The sequence below is a fragment of the Oncorhynchus mykiss genome, chromosome 9 (genome assembly GCF_013265735.2).
Source record: "Oncorhynchus mykiss isolate Arlee chromosome 9, USDA_OmykA_1.1, whole genome shotgun sequence".
In the NCBI taxonomy this organism is placed as follows: domain Eukaryota; kingdom Metazoa; phylum Chordata; class Actinopteri; order Salmoniformes; family Salmonidae; genus Oncorhynchus; species Oncorhynchus mykiss.
The window spans coordinates 41,196,634-41,218,099 of record NC_048573.1 but is presented as its reverse complement, the minus strand read 5'-3'; the positions used below and the strand labels follow the sequence as shown (position 1 = coordinate 41,218,099).

Genomic DNA, 21,466 nt, shown 5'->3' with positions numbered 1-21,466 from the left:
AGTTTGAGTGTTTTGTTGCAGCTTGTTCTAGCTGCAGCAAACTGAAAAGAGGAGTGGCCCAGGGATGTGTGCGCTTTGGGGACCTTTAACAGAATGTGGCAGAACGGGTGTGTGTGAAGGATGAGACATGCAGTAGTAATCTCAGACAGGGGAGAGTGAGGCCTAGGAGTGTTTTTATAAATAAGCATTAACCAGTGGGTCTTGCGTCAGGTATACAGAGATGGCCAGTTTACAGAGAAGTATAGAGTGCAGTGATGTATCCTATAAGGAGCATTGGTGGAAAATCGGATTGCCAAATGGTAAAGTACATCAAGCAGCTCGAGTGCACCCTTACCTGCTGATCTCCGTAATCTAGCATGGGTAGGAGGGTCATCTGAATCAGCGTTAGTTTATCAGCTGGGGTGAAAGAGGAGCGATTACCATCGATGAAAGTCTAGATTTTAACGTTGGCCTGCAGCTTGGATATGTGCTGACAAAAGGACAGTGTAACGTCTAGCCATACTCCCAAATACTTGTATGATGTAACTTGCTCCTCAGGCTCTAAACCCTCAGAGGTAGTAATCACACCAGTGGGGAGAGGGGCATTCTTCTTACCAAATCACATAACCTTGTTTTGAACATCGCAAAAACCAAGGTAAAGGGCAGAGAAAGTTGTGACAGTCAAAGCTTTGTTGTAGAGCATTTCACACAAAATCCGGGGAGAGGCCAGCTGAGTACAAGACTGTATCATCTGCATATACATGGAGAGAGCTTCCTACTGCCTGAGCTATGTTTTTGATGCTAGGGTTGAAGTGACACATCCATAAACTGAGCATTAACCAGATTGCAAACCAGAGAGAATACTATAGACATCAAGAAAGCCAGTCAGTTGATTGTCAAGTTTCTATATCTTTTCAGGGGGATGAAATTGAAATTGTAGCCAGCTCTGCTATTCTTGTTTGAAAAAGAGAGATACTTTGAAAAAGTATCATTTTCAATTAATTAATCAATTAATTGAAAATGAGACATGGCAATCTGCATAAAGGCAAAAAGGCACATTTTAAACAGTGGATGAGCTTTTCTTAGTAATCTACTTGAGAACCATTTAGGTTTCAAGGAAAACCTTTGAATAAGTGAAACTTTTAGGTTTAGTGCTTTTATATTTAATAATCTCAACCCACCCAAGTCATATCCATTATATAAATTTAGCAAAAAAAGAAACGTCCCTTTTTCAGGACCCTGTCTTTCAAAGATATTTAGATTTTTACGAATTAACCTCACAGATCTTCATTGTAAAGGGTTTAAACACTGTTTTCCATGCTTCAATAAACCATTAACAATGAATGACCTGTGGAACGGTCGTTAAGACACTTAACAGCTTACAGACAGTAGGCAATTAAGGTCACAATTATGAAAACTTAGGACACTAAAGGCCTTTCTACTGACTATGGAAAAACACCAAAAGAAAGATGCCCAGGTCTCTGCTCATCTGCGTGAACGCGCCTTAGGCATGCTGCAAGGAGGCATGAGGACTGCAGATGTGGCCAGGGCAATAAATTGCAATGTCCATACTGTCACCGCAGTGGCAGACCACATGTAACAACACCTGCGCAGGATTGGTACAGCCGAACATCACACCTGCAAAACAGGTACAGAATGGCAACAACAACTGCCAGAGTTACACCAGGGATGCACAATCCCTCCATCACTGCACCGACTGTCCACAATAGGCAGAGAGAGGTTGGACTGAGGGCTTGTAGGCCTGTTGTAAGGCAGATCCTCACCAGACATCACCGGCAACAATGTCGCCTATGAGCACAAACCCACCATCGCTGGACCAGACAGGACTGGCAAGTCGCGGTTTTGTCTCACCATGGGTGATGGTCGGATTTGCGTTTATCGTAGAAAGAATGAGCGTTACACCGAGGCCTGCACTCTGGAGCGGGATCAATTTCGAGGTGGAGGGTCAGTCATGGCCTGGGGCGTCACAGCATTGCAGGCAATCTCAGCGCTGTGCGTTACAGTGAAGACATCCTCCTCCCTCAAGTGGTACCCTTCCTGCAGGCTCATCTTGAGATGATCCTCCAGCATGACAATGCCACCACGCACAGGACGAGCAGTATGGCTGATTTCCTGCAAGACAGGAATGTCAGTGTTCTGCCATTGCCAGCAAAGAGGCCGGATCTCAATCCCATTGAGCACGTCTGGGACCTGTTGGATCGGAGAGTGAGGGCTAGAGCCATACAATACTTTTTTGCCCCACTGTATTTACCTCCATGGTTGCAGGATATTGTCTATTTTTACAAGTTTTCTATTGAAATTCATTGTAGAGAGCTTAGTATATATTTTGCGACATGAATACCAAGTATGTCTTCTTCAAGTTGTATTTTTTTTTAAGATTCAATACGTAATATTCTACACTTATCATAATTAGGTTTTAGTCCAGAGAATACAGAAAAGTTATCTATATCTTCAATGAGACATTGCAGGGTTCTAGCTTGCGGACTTAATATAAAACTTGAGTCATCGGCATATATGGACACCTTTGTTTTTAAGCCTTGGCTTTCTAATACTATGTTGATATTGTATCTGATTCATAGCTAGCATTTCAATGGCCATAACAAATAGATATGGTGACAGTGGACACCCTTGTTTAAATCCTCTTGACAATTCAAAACTCTGAGAAGTTGTCGTTATTTACTATTTTACACCTGGGGTTGCTATACATTATTTTTACCCATTTTATAAGAGAATTACCGAAATTTGAAAAAATCCGGCCATTTTATAAATAAAATCCAGTCTTTATCAAATGCCTTTTCAAAATCTCATATAAATACCAGGCCTGGCTTCTTGGATGTTTCATGATGTTCTATTATTTCTAGTAGTTGTCGTATATTATCTTCAATGTATCGTCCATGTAAAAAACCTGTCTGATCAGGATGAACAATACCTGGTAAAACCCTTTTAATTCTGAGTGTTATGTAATTTGCTAGTATTTTTGATTCACAAGTTCACAACATTGAAGTGTAAGGGGCCTCCAGTTTTTTAGATTTGCTATCTGGGTCTTGTTTTAATAGAGAAATCAGACCTTCCTGCTGAGTACCTGGCAGACTACCATTTCTATAGCAGTAGTTAAAACAATCTAACAAGAGCTTTTAGTATATCAAAAAAAGCTTGATATACCTCTACCGGTATGCCATCAAGCCCTGGGGTTTTTCCAGACTGAAAGGATTTAATAGCCTCAAAGTTATTCCTCTGTAATTTGGCCTTCACACTGATCTTTTTTATTTGGAAAGAATTCCTTACCGTAATCTTCATTCAGTGGGAGAGGATGAGACGGAAAAGATAAAATCTGCCTAAAATAATTAGCTTCCTCTTTTTAAAATGTCATTCGGCGAATCATAGACGACTCCATCTTCAGTAAATTTTCTGCAAAAGAAAATTGTTAGCATTCCTGTATTGGAGATTCAGGAGGAATTTTGTGCATATTTCTCCATATTCCATCAGTTTGCTTTATTTTTGTAATAGATTACATTAGATCGTTCTTGAATAAGTTCCTCAAGTTCTTAGAGGAAAAACAAACTTATTTTGTATCTCTGTAGTATCGTTTTTATTGCAATCTTCCTGTACTATTAGTTAATGGCTTTCCCTTGTTGGTCTTGTCTCTTTAGCCAGAAACTGCTTTTTTATATATTATTGATGAATATTGAATTGAATGACCTCTGAAGGTGTGCCATTTTTGGGCTGATTTAAAATTTTTAAAAAATGGTCGATTTTTGGCTGATATCCGATATTTTCCATGCCCTCAATATTTAAAACTTTTGCTGACTTTTAAGCATTCTAGTACAATTTATAGTTACACACACACACACACACACACTGATCAAAAATATATATTTTTGGCATTTACGTATGTCCCCATTACCAGTAAAGCATAATTCAATCACTTACTTGCTGTGCTGTTTCATTGTTCATTTCTTTAGTCTCAACCAGGTTTTCATTCATACATGCTCTTTTTAAATTTTTGGATAAAAAAACGTTCCCGTTTCCCCGGAACTAATGCTACAGGTGAAACCAAGATGACATTTCATACAGGAAGTGCCCCAGATTTTGAATGTGCTGTGTTCCAATGTCTCCTTATATGGCTGTGAACGCGCCAGGAATGAGCCTACACTTTCTGTCGTTTCCCCAAGGTGTCTGCAGCATTGTGACGTATTTGTAGGCATATCATTGGAAGATTGACCATAAGAGACTACATTTACCAGGTGCCCGCTTGGTGTCCTCCGTCAAAATTATTGCTTAATCTCCAGCTGCGTGCATTTTTCCATTTGGTTCAGAGGAGAAACCAAACTGCCACGAATGATTTATCATCAAATAGATATGTGAAAAACACCTTGAGGATTGATTCTAAACAACGTTTGCCATGTTTCTGTCGATATTATGGAGTTAATTTGGAAAAAAGTTTGGCGTTGTAATGACTGAATTTTCAGGGTTTTTTCTTAGCCAAATGTGATGAACCAAACGGAGCGATTTCTCCTACACAAATAATCTTTTTGGAAAAACTGAACATTTGCTATCTAACTGAGAGTCTCCTCATTGAAAACATCCGAAGTTCTTCAAAGGTAAATTATTTTATTTGAATGCTTTTCTTGTTTTTGTGAAAATGTTGCCTGCTGAATGCTAGGCTTAATGCTATGCTAGCTATCAATACTCTTACACAAATGCTTGTGTAGCTATGGTTGAAAAGCATATTTTGAAAATCTGAGATGACAGTGTTGTTAACAAAAGGCTAAGCTTGTGAGCCAATATATTTATTTCATTTCATTTGCGATTTTCATGAATAGTCATGAATAAATTTGCAAATACTGTGCCAAATCATATGTGAAGAATGCAACAAAGATGCAGAATCATCTGGCCAAGAGCATAAAGTTCCTTCAGCGCTCACAACCTCTGACAAAACTCCCTCTACTTCTATTTGAGGTGAAAATTATGGATCAGACACCTTATCGATAGCAAGCAGAATTTTTGGGGGACTCAATAGAGAAACGTAGTTGGAGAAATGCTGATGAATGTCTTGCTCGATCTGTGTATGCAACTGGTTCACCTCTGATGCTCACAGGCAATGTGTATTGGAAGAGATTTCTGAATGTTCTTCGCCCAGCATACACCCCTCCAACCTGACATGCTTTACCTACTCATTTGCTAGATGCAGAGTTCAAGTGAAGGTCCAGCAAATCATAAAGAAAGCAGACTGTATTGCAATCATCTCTGATGGTTGGTCGACTGTTTGTGGGCAAGGAATAATTAACTACATCATCCCCACCCCTCAACCAGTATTCTACAAGAGCACAGACACAAGGGACAACAGACACACCGGTCTCTACATTGCAGATGAGCTGCAGTCATCAATAACCTTGGACCACATAATGTATTTGTACTGGTGACAGACAATGCTGCGAACATGAAGGCTGCTTTGTCTAAAGTGGAGGAGTCCTACCCTCACATCACACCCATTGGCTGTGCTGCTCATGCATTGAATCTGCTCCTCAAGGACATCATGTCACTGAAAGCAATGGATATACTCTACAAGAGAGCCAAGGAAATGGTTAGGTATGTTATAGCAGCAATCTACCTCACCAAGCAAAGTGAGAAGAATAAGAGCACCGCATTGAAGCTGCCCCAGCAACACCTGTTGGGATGGTGTTGTCATCATGCTTGACAGTCTCATGGAGGGGAAGGAGTCTCCAAGAAATGGCCATATCACAGTCTCCTGATATGGACAGCCCCATCAAAAAGATCCTCCTGGATGATGTATTTTGGGAGAGAATGGTAAGCAGCCTGAAACTCCTGAAACCTATAGCAGTAGCCATTGCACGTAGAGGGGGACAATGCCATCCTGTCTGATGTTCAGACTCTGCTTGTAGATGTAAGAGAAGAAACCTGTACTGTCCTGCCCACTTCGCTGTTGCTCCAAGCAGAGGAAACTGCAGTTCTGAAATGCGATGGATTACTCAATATTCCCTTTTGTTGTTCAGTGAAATCATTCCATGTGAAGAGTCAACTCATTTAATTAAAGTTCAATTCGTAACTACATTTTTTTCTATTGGAAGGATTTAATCATTTGCAATTGTCTACTTAGAAGCAGAAACCTTTTTACCTTATCATATCTCCATATATGGCAAATATATCCAATGCAAAAAACATCTACATTTAAATGGTATTACTATTAATTTGCATATGTTTCCGTTAATTCCCATTAATTCCCACGGAAAGTTTCCACCTCTGAATATTCCCCCAAATGTTCAACCCTAGCCATGACAGAGGGTATCACATCTGCTGCAAACGCAGTTGATGTAGCTTATTTCTCCAGTCAGTTGTTCGAATGGATCTAGGAGTGTGTTCATGTTTCAAACATGTTCTCAAATGTCATTGAAATGGCAGCAGTGGTATGAGAACCAGCTCATTCCTGAGCTTGCAATCAAGCTTTCCTCAGTACGAAATACTCGGCGACCCACTGTGCTGTCAGACTCTGCATGCTCATGGGGCTGACATCACTGGTCCAAATATCAGTCATGAAGCTAAATGCAGTGACACCCATAGCAAGTAGCTCATGGATGTGCGTTTCAACAATACTGTGTAACTCCGATAGGGCAACATCTGAAAAATACAGCCTACTTGGTAGAGTGTACCTGTGCTCGACCAGTCGGCAAAAGCGAACATCATCCACGACAGAGAACGGTTGATTGTCAAGGGCAACGAATTCCATTATCTTGGCGTTAATGTTTTTCGCCTGTGAGTTCTTGCTGAAATGTTCTTGCTCTTTCAAATGACTGCTCGACTTCAACTTGTTTCGTTGTTGGCTTATTATTTTTCTGCTTTAGTTCTGTGTAGCTCTAGTTCTGTGTTACATTTTTAGCTAATATCAGCCAATACCGATATATCATGCATCCCTAAACTAAACCATCTGACCTAGCTATTTTTGGGGGGCCATGTTTAAGGAGCTCTTTTAGCACCTCAGAATCAGTGACCACCTCCAGGAAGAAACTGTGGAGCAGGGAAGGGGAAAAAAAGAGGGAGGAGCATCAGGGTTAGTTGCATTAGAAGGGCTGGGAGATGAGGAAATGTTGCTGGCAAGGAGGCATGGCTGTGTCTGTTATCCTGACTTAATGAAGTGTTGATTAAAGAGCTCAGCCATACACTCCTTGTCAATAACAACAAAACATCAACATTAAGGGACATGGGCAGCTGTGAGGAGGAGGGTTTATTCTACAGGTCTTTCAACATTTTCCAGAACTTCTTGGGGTTAGACCCACAGAGAGAGAACTGCTCCTTAAAGTAACACACTTTGGCCTTCCAGATAGCCTGAGTGCACTTATTTCTCATTTTGCCTGAACAAGAGCCAGTCAAAAAACAGTGATCACTAAGGTCATTACAGAAAACACCGGACTGATGCTTATCAGGATTATTGTGGGACTGATAATAATCTGAGAGAGATTTAAGGAGTCACATTGTTTTAAGACTTGGTCAGGGGGTTTAAGCATGTCCCAGTATAGGTCACCTAGCAGGACAAATTCAGACTTAGTGTAAGAGGCCAGGAGAGAGCTTAGGGTGGGTATGGTACAGGCCGGTGCTGATAGTGGATGATAACACCCAGCAACAGTCAACAAAGAGCTATCTGAAGGCTTAATTCTTAAAAACAGCTAATTAAATTATGTAAGCAGCAAGGAGGCAGCCAGAGAGACTGGTAGTACTGAGACTGAAGAGGGGGAAATGAGAATCAGGAGGAATCAGTGGTGCTGGAGATTAAGTTCAGAGGAGAGTGGGGGTGGCTGATCACCGGAGGGTCCTCCGAACCACTGGTGAGAGAAAAGGGGGTGGAATGAGAGAGGGAAAGATGGAGGAAGCGAAGAGGTGTTGGAGGAGAGAAGGGCGGAGGGAGGAGAGAAGGGGGGGAGAGATGGAGAAAAAATAAAGAGAACAGGGTTGGGGTATGAATGATGATGATGATCCCCTGCACCTTACTTCTGATCCACCCTCTTGGAAAGTCCACCATGTTCCCCTGATGAAACCCAGGGAATCCTCAGTGACTGTTGTATTGGAAACATTGAAGATGGGAGGAGATGTTTGGTTGTTGATATAGGCATGTGTGATAATGAAGTCAATGTTTTATGTAGAGCCCGGTCTATATGTTTTTTGGGGGGGTCCGATCAGTGCTTGACTTGGTCTAAAATAAGTGCCGGTACTCATTTTGGATGCTGGTACTGTTTTATATTTTGGTGCAGTAACTGCACAATACTTTTGAGATAAAATATTATGAGAGGTCCAGGAACTCGATCAGTAGAAAATTTGAGGTGTCGGTACTCTGTTCCGGTGAGCTCCTGCCAAAGTCAAGCACTGGGTCCAATTCTAATTTTTGGGGTGGGAACAACTTACAGATACCAATATATCTGCCGATATACTGTTTTACAGTGGGGGAAATGGAAGTGTAATTTTTCCACAAATTCTCAAATTGCCATACACAAGCAATTTTCCAAGAAATACAGTGCCTTGCAAAAGTATTCATCCCCCTTGGCGGTTTTCTTATTTTGTTGCATTACAACCTGTAATTTAAATGGATTTTTATTTGGATTTCATGTAAAGAACATACACAAAATAAGCCAAATTGATGAAGTGAAATGAAAAAAATTACGTTTCAATTTTCTTCACAAAAATGGAAAAGTGGTGCGTGCATACAGTGGGGCAAAAAAGTATTTAGTCAGCCACCAATTGTGCAAGTTCTCCCACTTAAGATGAGAGGCCTGTAATTTTCATCATAGGTACACTTCAACTATGACAGACAAAATGAGAGAAAAAAAATCCAGAAAATCACATTGTAGGATTTTTAATGAATTTATTTGCAAATTATGGTGGAAAATAAATAAGTATTTGGTCACCTACAAACAAGCAAGATTTCTGGCTCTCACAGACCTGTAACTTCTTCTTTAAGAGGCTCCTCTGTCCTCCACTTGTTACCTGTATTAATGGCACCTGTTTGAACTTGTTATCAGTATAAAAGACACCTGTCCACAACCTCAGTCACACTCCAAACTCCACTATGGCCAAGACCAAAGAGCTGTCAAAGGACACCAGAAACAAAATTGTAGACCTGCACCAGGCTGGGAAGACTGAATCTGCAATAGGTAAGCAGCTTGGTTTGAAGAAATCAACTGTGGGAGCAATTATTAGGAAATGGAAGACATACAAGGCCACTGATAATCTCCCTCGATCTGGGGCCTTCCATCAGCAAGGACATTAAAGATGAAACGTGGCTGGGTCTTTTAGCATGACAATGATCCCAAACACACCGCCCGGGCAACAAAGGAGTGGCTTCGTAAGAAGTATTTCAAGGTTCTGGAGTGGCCTAGCCTGTCTCCAGATCACAACCCCATAGAAAATCTTTGGAGGGAGTTGAAAGTCTGTGTTGCCCAGCAACAGCCCCAAAACACCACTGCTCTAGAGGAGATCTGCTTGGAGGAATGGGCCAAAATACCAGCAACAGTGTGTGAAAACCTTGTGAAAACGTTTGACCTCTGTCAATGCCAACAAAGGGTATATAACAAAGTATTGAGAAACTTTTGTTGTTGACCAAATACTTATTTTCCACCATAATTTGCAAATAAATTCATTAAAAATCCTACAATGTGATTAAAAAAAAACAATTAAAAAAAAACTTTGAACACCCCACGGAGCACCATTAAATCCATTATTAAAAAATGGAAAGAATATGGCACAACAAACTTGCCAAGTGAGGGCTGCCCACCAAAACTCACAGACCAGGCTAGGAGGGCATTAATCAGAAAGGCAACAAAGAGACCAAAGATAACCCTGAAGGAGCTGCAATGCATCACAGCGGCGATTGGAGTGTCTGTCCATAGGACCACTTTAAGCCATACACTCCACAGAGTTGGGCTTTACAGAAGAGTGGCCATAAAAAAGTAATTGCTTAAAGAAAAAAATAAGCAAACACATTTGGTGTTCGCCAAAAGGCATGTGGGAGACTCCCCAAACATCTGGAAGAAGGTACTCTGGTCAGATGAGACTAAAATTGAGCTTTTTGGCCATCAAGGAAAACGCTATGTCGTCTGGTGCAAATCCAACACCTCTTCACCCCGAGAATGTTTTTTCATTGGCAGGGACTGGGGAACTGGTCCCTGCCAGTTGGTCCCTGATGGATGGCGCTAAATACATGGAAATACTTGAGGGAGAGATTTTTTAAAATGTTTTAATTTTTACCTTTATTTAACCAGGCAAGTCAGTTAAGAACAGATTCTTATTTTCAATGACGGCCTAGGAACAGTGGGTTAACTGCCTGTTCAGGGGCAGAACGACAGATTTGTACCTTGTCAGCTCAGGGGTTTGAACTTGCAACCTTCCGGTTACTAGTCCAACGCTCTAACCACTAGGCTACCCTGCCGCCCCTGGGACGGAGGTTCACCTTCCAGCGGGACAATGACCCTAAGCATACTGCTAAAGCAGTACTTATCTGAGGACAGTGCCGCGGGTGCAAAAGCATTACATACATTTTCCAACCAAGCAGAGGCATCACAAAAGTCAGAAATAGCGATAAAAGTCCTTCTTTATATCCCAAAAAAGTCAGTTTAGTTGGCGCGCTTGACTCAGTAATCCACCGGTATCCCTCTTTCAAAATGCATACAAATGAATCCCGAAACTTCATCCAAACAAGTCAAACAACGTTTATAATCAATTGTCAGGTACCCTAATATGTAAATAAACTATCAAATTTAAGACGGCGAATAGTATGTTCATTACCAGAGATAAATAACGATGTGCGCGCATTCTCCGACGAGCACCACAACAAAAAACAAGCCTGAAACTCTTTCTAAAGACTTGATATCTACTGGAAGCCATTGATTTCCCCATAGACGAGCATTTTAAATGTCACCTCCAAAAAAATAAAAATAAATCTGGATGGATTGTCCTCGGGTTTTCGCCTGCTATATCAGTTCTGTTACTCTCAGACATTATTTTATCAGTTTTAGAAACTTTAGAGTTTTCTATCCAATACTACCAATTATATGTATATCCTAGCTTCTGGACCTGAGTAACAGGCAGTTTACTTTGGGCACCTCATTCATCCAAACTTCCGAATACTGCAACCTAAACTTAAGAAGTTAAGGGGAAACATTTAAGTCTCTTGGAATGGCCTAGTCAAAGCCCAGACCTCAATCCAATTGAGAATCTGTGGTATGACTTAAAGATACACCAGCGGAACCCCGGTGGCTAGATGTGCCAAGCTTATAGAGACATACCCCAAGAGACTTGCAGCTGTGATTGCTGCAAAAGGTGTCTCTACAAAGTATTGACTTTGGGGGGGGTGAATAGTTATGCACGCTCAAGTTCTGTTTTTTTGTGATATTTCTAGTTTTTCACAAAATATTTTGCATCTTCAAAGTGGTAGGCATGTTGTGTAAATCAAATGATACAAACTCCCGTAAAAAATCTATTTTAATTCCAGGTTGTAAGGCAAGAAAATAGGAAAAATGCCAAGGGGGTGAATACTTTCGCAAGCCACTGTATGCTTCAAATGTGGAATTCTTACATTGTGACAATACGTTTTCAGGTGGCATGAGATTCAATTTTTTTATCCTTTTATTGAATATCGGTTATCGGCAGATAGTACCAGTGAAATTATGCATCGGTCGGGCTCTAGTTTCAATGGTATTGTTAGACGGCTTTGAGTTATGCATTGGCAATTCTGTATGTTGTCAGTTGTCGCTCTGCGAGATTGTCAAGGTAGTGTGTGTTCAATTACTATTTTTTATTTTTTTGCACTGCAAGACATAGAACAAAAATTAAATAACTGTGTAGGCTACATTTTTATGCCAAAGCAGTGTCCAAATAAGAAGTGTGTGTATGTGTGTTGCAGATGGCCTGTGTGTGTGAGGATGCCTAGGTAATGCCCCCGGCGTGACTGAGGAGACACCATGTCTGACGAGGAGACCTCAGGGAGACACATGGAGCCCCACTGCCTCAACAGTGAGGAGGAGGATGAGAATGATGGCGATGATGAAGATGACGTCCCCGGTAGGTGGAAACTGAAAGGCACAAATGCATCCTGATTAAATGTTGTATAAAGAAATTCCATGAGTAGAGATGATATGATTCCGTGGGCTACGGTCCAATGATATTATGTCTGGCATGGAAAGCGTCAACTAAGATGCCTATACAATGGGTTTTAATGGGAGGAAAATACTTGTCATTGAGGAGGTGCAAGTGACCAGGAGTGATATTGAACTGATGTCATGAAAGTGGTTTGAAAACCTACAGTCATATCTTCTCAGTGGTGTGCGTCCGTGTGTTCCCCTTTCTTATTGTCTGTACCTGGCAGCATTTACACAGATGTTCGGGGTAGTCTTTGGTAGCATGACTTTACAGGAGATGAATCCTGGCAAACGTTTTACTGTTTCATAAGTTGTCATACCATCTGGTAGTGGCTGTCTTGACTGCATCAAATCCATGTAAAGCAGCTAGTTACGATAGCCAGCTAGCAAGGCTATTTTGGGCTATTTGGTGCGCTCCCTTAGCCTTGTAATTACCAGATTGCTGCTGCGCTATCAGTCTGCCCGAGAGGCATTGCACAAAACAAATTAAAAAGCGATTGGATCACTGCTTGCTACTAACTGCCTTGGCTTGAGTAAAGAAATGCCAACTGAACTGAAGCCTGTAAACAACAGTGCTTTGTGTTTGTAATCAACAAAACCACCCTGGTTGGTTTGACGAAACGTTGAGGGCTCTAGCCTCGCATCTTCCGATCTTCACCAGACTGAATCCTTGTAGCGAAACAGTGAATCCCCAAAAAACTCTTCCCCCTCCCTCGCCCCTACCAACTCACTCGGAGGGCCCACCGTTGGCACGTGTTGCTAACGAAACTCAGAGGGTGACTCCCAGAAAGTGACGAGGGGATCTATAAATCCTCCAACTTCGGGACACACTTGTGTCTTGAATGAGGCAGTTCAATAGGTAATAAAACAAACGTGAATATCAAATGAACTAATTCCCAGTTTTACAAGCTACAGTGCATTCGGAAAGTATTCGGACCCCTTGGCTTTTTCCACGTTTTGTTGCGTTAGCCTTAGTCTACAATGGATTAAATTAATACAAATATATCTACACACAATAACCCATAATGACAAAGTGAAAACAGGTTTAGAATTTTTGGCAAATGTATAAAAAAATATATATATTAATTACCTTGTTTTCATAAGTATTCAGACACTGCTATGATACTCGAAATTGAGCTCAGGTGCATCATGTTTCCATTGATCATCCTCGAGATGTTTCTAGAACTTGATTGGAGTACACCTGTGGTAAATTCAATTGATTTGGACATGACTTCTTCCATTTAAGAATGGAGACCACTGTGGTGTTGGAGCTTCACTGCTGCACTAATGTTTTGGTACCTTTCCCTAGAACGGTGCCTGAACAGAATCCTGTCTCGGAGCTCTACGGACAATTCCTTCAACCTCACGGCTTGGTTTTTTCTCTGACATGCACTGTCAACTGTGGGACCTTATATAGTCAGGTGTGTGCCTTTCCAAATCATGTCCAATCAATTGAATATACCACAGTTGGACTCTAATGAAGTTATAGAAGCATCTCAAGGATGATCAATGGAAACAGGATGCACCTGAGCTCAATTTCGAGTCTCATAGCAAAGGGTCTGAATACTTATGTAAATAAGGCATTTCTGTTTTTATTTATTTTTTTCTAAAAAAATGTTTTTGGTTGTAAATTGATGAGGGAAAATGTCATTTAATCCATTTTAGAATATGGCTGTAATGTAACAATGTGGAAAAAGGCAAGGGGTCTGAATGCGCTGTATGTAGCAATGTCACGTTTATTTAATTCAGGAAAAGCCTTTTCATTGTTTGTATAGTTTGTTTAAAAAAATGTATATATATTCTGGCAAGTAATCAAAGTCGAATACAATCGTCTACATTCGGATATTCTCTTAATTAATTAACCGTGCTCATACCTATGAGAGAGAAATATTCATATTTTGACCAATGGGTAAAAAAAACAATGGTCCAAACCTCATGTCTTTGTCATACTCCGTTCAAATGTTATTGGAGTTTTTACCCTTGTATGATGGCTAAAATTCAGGTGACTAAATCAATGGAGGCCAGAGAGAAAAAAAGTGGTTCAAATGAAAGAAAATTGCTCAGCATCGCGTCAGCTTGGCTGGATGCTGTGCGAGAATAAAGGCTACCTTACAGGCTCAACATGTCCAATCCTAAAAGTTGCTGCGAGAAAGCTGCACTGCTCTGTCAACAGAGCTCGGTCCTTACTATCGCATGTATTAGGTTACGAAATCTGACTTTTTGGATATACTGGTAATGCAATGGTAGAAAGTCCCCACTGAAAGTTTCAGAACGTGAATAATCATATTTGTCTTGTTTAAAATGCATTTTAAACATCAGTAAGTTGAATTTCATCACCAAAGCGCAATTTCACCCACTCTGGGCAGTTATTTCCCTCTCCTACCCTCTCTGTGCTGCTCACTCCCTGGGTTGTGGTGACATTCACACAGCCGTTTTTGTCTATGTCACTGTGACACTGCGTTATGAGAGACAGCCCTCTACCCCTCGCCTCCTCCGGTTCTCTTTGTGTCTGCGCAACTATGCCTCATTCAGCCGTACAGCTCTACTGCAGCACGCGGGCGCTCACATGCGCACAGCGACCTTAAGCATCAGAGTTTGGTTTAATAATAGAGTTTGTCTGTGTGTTCGGTACTTTGTCATGTTTTGTTATAGAAATAGTTGGTTCACAGTCAGGAAAAGGGATTGCCCTCAATATTAGGACTGGGAATTTCCAGGGACCTCACGATACGATACTTAGGTGCCGATACGATGTGCATTGCCATTCGTTACAGTGATTTTATTGCGATTCGATGTAGTAAACATATCGCTTACCATATGTCTGCTGCAGAGAGACTAGAACATGAGAGAACGAGTTTTGATCAGTCAGGGAAATTAAAGGGGCTGAAAACAAATTGGCTCCCTATTTAAAAAAAAAAAAAAAGAAGCCAGAGAACAATCTATGAAGGGAATATACTGGAGGTTCGGTGCAGGTACCACCCAACTAGCGCAAAAATTATATCCCAATATGTAACTATTAAAAAAAGAAAAAATATGCATAACTACTCAACATGTAGGCTAGCTACTGTACTTTAACTCTGCTCAGTGTCAGGACTTATGCACTCTCACACTCCTACTTACTCTGACACACACACCCACACACACACATACGTCAGACATATGTACACATTACGTAACCCTACTCCCCGTCTGTGCTCTATGGCCCGGCTTGTCTGGATGTTAACATATTAACATATTGCTGTAGGATTAAGGTCACTAGTACCAACGGCAGGCCCGGGGAAGTGAGGATCACTTCCTCCCTCTGCCATCTCCATACTAACTCTATATCTGTCTGATTTCTTCCTATTCCTGTCTTTTGGTTACCAGATATCTATCCATATAGCCGCAAGCAGGTGCTGCACTGATCCATCAGCTTCAACACGACAACGTGGCATTTAACGTGCTTAGGGTTGTGTAATTCTACTTACATTCCCCAAATTCCCAGGTTTTTCCTGAAATCCTGGTTGGAGGATTCCAGATTTCCTGCTTATTCCTTCTTGATTCTGGGAATCTTCCAATCGGGATTTTGGGAAAACTTAAGACTTTTGGGAAAGTTAACCAGAACTTTGGAACCCTAAACATGATTCGGCCGAGTAGTTTTATTGTGGCTTCCAGTCAGCGTGGTGCAGAAATACACTTTCAGGACACACCTTTAAAAAGTGATTGGTGCCATTTTGAAAACAGAATTGCTTGTGTTTAAACGTTTAAAACATTTCCTGGAAAAATCACTGGTATACCGTAAAGGTCTCCAAGCTGCAGAGCATGGTTCTTGACCTCGTTCATAACATATCATGTGCCCTCAGGTCGGCACAGTCTCTTTCTTTAACTAAACATGAAAACGCTCTCAAAATAGTCTTCTGAGCCACATGATATATGTATCAACTATCATGTTTCCATTCACCTGTAGCTGTATGAGCCTGGGAATTGGGCCTATTTTTCCCATCAAGTCAAATACAATTCCACACCATCCTTGGCATTTGTTATTTTATTAGGATAACTTTTAGCTGTTGCAAAAGCAGCAGCTACTCTTCCTGGGGTGCACACAGAACATGAAACATGACACAATACTCAACATTAATAGACAATAATAGCTCAGAATTGGACAGAAAAACAGAAGATTTGTTATTGAAGGCACACACAGCCTACATATCAATACATGCACACAAATGATCTAGGTGAAATAGGGGAGAGGCGTTGTGTCGTGAGGTGTTGCTTTATCTGTTTCTTTGCTGCTTATTTGAGCAATATGAGATGGAAGGCAGTTCCATGCAATAATGGCTCTATATAATACTGTATGCTTTCTTGAAATTGTTCTGTATTTTTGGACTGTGAAAAGACCCCTGGTGGCATGTCTGTTGGGGTAAGTGTGTGTGTGTCAGAGCTGTGTGTAAGTTGACTACGCAAACAATTTGGGATTTAACACGTTCATGTTTCTTATAAAAAGTAACACAGTCAGTCTCTCCTCAACTCTTAGCCAAGAGAGACTGGCATGCATAGAATTGAATCTGATTACAATGAAGAACAAGACGTGCCGCTCTGTTCTGGGCCAGCCGCAGCTTAACTAGGTCTTTCCTTGCTGCACTGGACCACACGACTGGAGAATAATGAAGATTAGACAAAGCTAGAGCCTGCAGAACTTGCTTTTTGGTGTGGTGTCAAAAAAAAAGCACAGCGTCGCTTACAAGTACACCACTTACAAGCAGTCCAACACGTGTTGATGATATCTATCTTAGACCATGGAAGGTGGAGCATCACAGAGAACATGGTGTCTTTTGGGGCCATGTAACTAACGTGACATATTTCCTGTTATGTTATTTTTGTGCCAACACTGCGCACACACACACACCACACACACACACACAGAGAGAGAGGGAGCTTAGTGCATGTGTTTGTCATAATTGGGGCAGCAACAGTCTATGTTAGCATTTGACTCATGCATGCTGGCCAATTAACTGTTCGTTCTCCTATGTTACTTGAATGAGCATATTTAATCTGAGCTCTGAAGTGCATTTTGTGCTCTTTCTCCCTCCCCTCCCTCCCTCCTTCCTCTCTCTCTCGGGTAATAGTCACAGAGCACCGTCACCCATGCCACCCGCTCTCTGTGCTGTTACTGTCACCATAACAACCAGAGCCTGGACGCTCTCTCTCTGTCTCTCTCCCCCTTTCTCTTTCTCAAAGTCGTGAGCATACTTGTTTTTCTCCCTCTCTCTGTATACCTGTTTTGTTTTCTTGTCCAACCATTTTGCTACGATACCTTCACAACGCTCCCACGGGAAGTTCCGTTCAAACTTCTCTCCTCTTTGCTCCCATCCCTCTCCCCGTCTGCCTTTTTAGTTCCCTTGTGTTGGTGTGAGTGCTCAGCTCTGTGAGGTGTGCCCATTTCCCCCTGTGCTGTGGCCCTCCTTCCCTCTCTGTGTACCCTGAACCCTGTCCCCCAGAATGTTTTATGCAACCAGGCCCGGGCCCAGCTCCATAGTTTAAAAAAAATGTCACTGCCTACTCACCCAGCTGAGACATACAGTTCAAAACAACACCGACCGCCACACGTTGAGGCAGTGGAAATGTACAGGTAGGGTGGCAGCGGAGGTCAGACAGACACAAAAGGTTTGCCAGAAACAAAGTATAGAGTGACTGGCTGTGTGACGCAGGGGGACAGGCTTGCAGGCATGGAGGGAGAGGAGCAAACGAGCAGAGGGCACAGGCATCCCCACCCCCTGGTTCCCGCGGAGCAGCACGGAGCTGCAGCATATGCACCACAGTCCAGTGAACCACAGGAGCCATTGGTTAAACATTTGACTTTGAAACGAATAGTCGAGGGTGGCTGAGAGCAGCTGAAAATATCCTGTTGACGAGACCAGGTGGAGGCTCTGTACAAGGTGTTTATATATTGTGAGGCCATGGATGTGCAAATTGTTCAGACAAGCGCACACGCGTGTAAGTCCTCTGCATTATTCGGTGGCAGATTTGTTTCATTTAAACGCCCCCAAAAGACTCTCACAAGCACTAGTTGGGCTTTTCATAATTGCAGAAAGCACACCCAGAGCTGGTTCCTCGGCCCAGCAGCTGCTCTTGTTTTTGGGTCAGGTTTTGTGTGTGTGTGTGTGAGAGAGAGAGAGAGAGAGACCTGGATACTGGGTGAGCAGATGGGAACAAGAGGGATGGTGGACTGGAGACACAGCTGGGCATGGGGATAACGTAATGATTGAACAGACTGGCAGTGCAGGTACTACAAAGGCTGTGTCACGCTGTCACTGTCACGAAATAGCTGCTCCCCATCAAAGAATACAGCTGTTTTATGTGTGTGCTCAATGTTTTGCACTTGTCATCAGGGCTCTATATTAAACATTGTCATTGGTAGCAGTGGTTCTCCCAATTCATAAAAGTTAGGAGGACGACATAACATTTAGCAGCACCAGGAAATATTGTTTTAATCGATTGAGGAATATCCTAATTGGTGCTATAGCTACTTCTGAGGCACATGTTGTGCTCTAGATACTAGTATGTGACCCTGTAAATATATATGTTGACGCAAATACCAGTCGTTTGTGGACTATTAGGTTTCTACATTGTGCTTTTCACAATCTTCCATAAAAATGTTAAGTCTATTTAAGAACACTGTTAGTAAGTGAAGACATGCGAGACATCTGTTATTCATTCATTGCTATGATCATTGATCTCCTGAAGAAGCTATCCCTTTTCCTTTCTTCCTGTGCCGTTGTCGCTGTAGTAATGGCACAACCATGATGCTAATGACTATGCACCACAACAACAAAAATGTCTAAAGCACTGAAGTCTAATCGTTACTATTATTATCTCGTGCTCCTATATGAAACATCCAGGTTGTAGAGCAAAATATTTAGGTGCAAATGCAATCCACATTAGAGCCCTGTTACACACACGTGTGTGTGTGTGTGTGGTTCTTTAGTGTGTCTGTTGGGAGGAAATAGTAGGGAAGTCTGTTTTGTACAGCAGTAAACAAATCCAGCACATTGTTTTGTCCCTGCTTTCCTTTTGCTATGTCACTCAACGGGTACATTCTGACTTGGATTGAAATGTTGTTTATAAGTGTCAATTACTCAGTCCATGCCTCCCTTTCATTTGCTGAGACTGATTGTGTAAACAGAGAGAAATGTGAGCTAAAAGACTTGCGCAAAGTCAAGGCGTGTCTATGGAAATGTGTGTTAGTGTTGCTACTCTTTGGGACGTGAGGAAATACACTCAAAAACAATGTTTGGGTATTTATTTTGTCATTAGTCCACTGTTGATACAGTCCCAACATGTTTTGCATGTCAGCGGTCAAGTTTTCAAGATATTGGACTTTCAAGATGAAAGGTGTCACCAGCCCACATCATGAAAATAACAAAATATAGTTTTTGGGTGATGTATTATCAAGCTAGCAACCTTCACAGGGCTGGTTCTACCTTTTCTTTCCTCTCCTCCTTCCTCTCTTGTTTCTAGCTCTTTCTTCCACAAGGTGGGGACTGGAGTGTAAAGATGTGGGTTACTGTTTGTAGCCTCCACACGTGTGTGTGTGGTGTGTGTGTGTGTGTGTGTGTGTGTGTTGGAAATTGATCTGGGTAAGCTGGATGGGTTTGTGTGTTTGAAAGGGTCCCGTGATCGAAGTCCGCTGGATTGTTTTGAACGTCCCCCTTTCCTTCCTTATTCCCTCGTTCCCCCTGTCTGAATGAACTCTCTTACCTCTGTTACCTAAGGCAGCCTTGCTAAGGGGGAGGTGTCTGCTGACGACATACTGACACTACCGGTGGAAGGGGGGGGGTTTGTGACTGGCAGGCAGGGCCGGGCTGCTTTCAGCGCCGCATCGTTTTATAATGGTCCCAATAGCCTTCTGTCCTTTGTGGCGGTGGCCCTGGTTACAGAACCATGCTCTCTATTCTTTGTGAGACTGGGGCAGCATGGCAGAGGCAGAGTAGAGCTGACACGGATACTCTGGCTTGACAAGAGGACAGACATGAAACCCATTCCAGAGTAGGAGTATATCATCGTTCATACAGAGATGATGGGTAAGTGTCTAAATCCTGAGTAAGGGGGAGTCTGGCTCTAGCAAGAGCTGAATGGCAGTGGAGAGGTTTTATCATATTGTCAGGTTTTGGTATACTTTTTATGTTTACCACTTAGTCTTTGAGAGTTTCTCTAAGCTTGAGCATCTTTTGGACTTTCTTTCCAACCTTCAATAGTCTATATATGCGTACATAGACACACACACACACACCCCCACCCCCCACTAGGGGCCCGGCTCCAGTATGAGCGCTTATGTAAGGAGTTTTTAGTAGTTTCCTGGTTGCTGTGAGCCTGACTCACAACTCACATTGCCAGCCGCTCACGGGTTCAGTAAGTCAGTCAGTAGGAAAAACATCTCATCAAATAAACAGATAGCGACAGAGACAAAGGTAAACAAGAAGATCGGTTCTGCCTTACAGCTTTGAGGCAGACTTTTTCAACTAGAGGAAGTGTGTTAGTGAGTTCAGGAGCAGACAGCGGTACTTGTACTCAGACCACCTATTTCCTCACCATCAGAGCAGGGGAACGGAGAGGGAGACTACTCAGAGAGGGGCAAACTGCACGCCCGCTACACGCTCTCTGGACACCCCACACACCCCTCACGGAGACTAAGCATGCTGCTGCTGGAAGAGTCGGAGACCTTTACAGGTAGGCGATCCCCTGAACCCCGCTGCCACACTGACCCTTCTCTGTGCGAGCGTCACTGACCCTTATGACCGCAGCAAGTCGGGGTGATGTCTGAGGAGGACACTTCGAATGAATAAATGATAATAAATGATGAGGTGTGGATGGATTATTTGTTGTGAGTGAGAAATGGTGATGACTTAACAAGGGTGTTTTTACATTGTGGTTACTGTCTGTGAATTGGAGTTGTTTTGTAAGTGTGCGCACCAGCGTTGTGTAACGCTCCCTACTTCTGCATTAGTTTGACACCCGCTAGCCTTTCATTCTCTTTCTCTTCACTCTGATATTGTTCCCTGTTGGGGAGCACTTCGTTTGTTTGATCTGGGGGCTATTTGATTGACTGTTTCTATGGTAACCTAAACAAGTGGGAGGATTAGTGTTAGATTAAACTGGTAGTAGTCTGGCTGGGTGCAGCATTAGGAGCAACATATGGTCAACTACAACAACCATGTTTTTATACACGACAGCCCACATCATACAGGGATGTGGCCACGTTGTTTCTATAAGATTGGGATTACTGGTAGCCTGTGGTTCGGTCTCGTTATCCTCTTTTTTCTGTCCATTCCTCTGGTTTTGGTAGTTGATTG

The 21,466-nt window shown here is 42.2% G+C and overlaps 1 protein-coding gene across 5 annotated transcripts in view; it reads left to right on the top strand.

Annotated features, from left to right (window-relative positions):
• Positions 1 to 21,466, top strand: part of LOC110532095 (helicase ARIP4) — a 70,026-nt gene that overhangs the window by 19,154 nt on the left and 29,406 nt on the right. For 2 of the 5 annotated variants that reach the window (XM_036988009.1, XM_036988008.1), the window contains one exon: positions 11,906 to 12,063. In XM_036988009.1, coding sequence (XP_036843904.1) covers positions 11,964 to 12,063 — 100 coding nt within the window. In that variant the 5' untranslated portion in view covers positions 11,906 to 11,963. Of the gene's footprint in view, positions 1 to 11,905; positions 12,064 to 20,062; positions 20,198 to 20,479; positions 20,844 to 21,466 lie in introns of those variants that run through there. The other 3 variants (XM_036988006.1, XM_036988007.1, XM_036988010.1) reach the window with 3 other exon arrangements.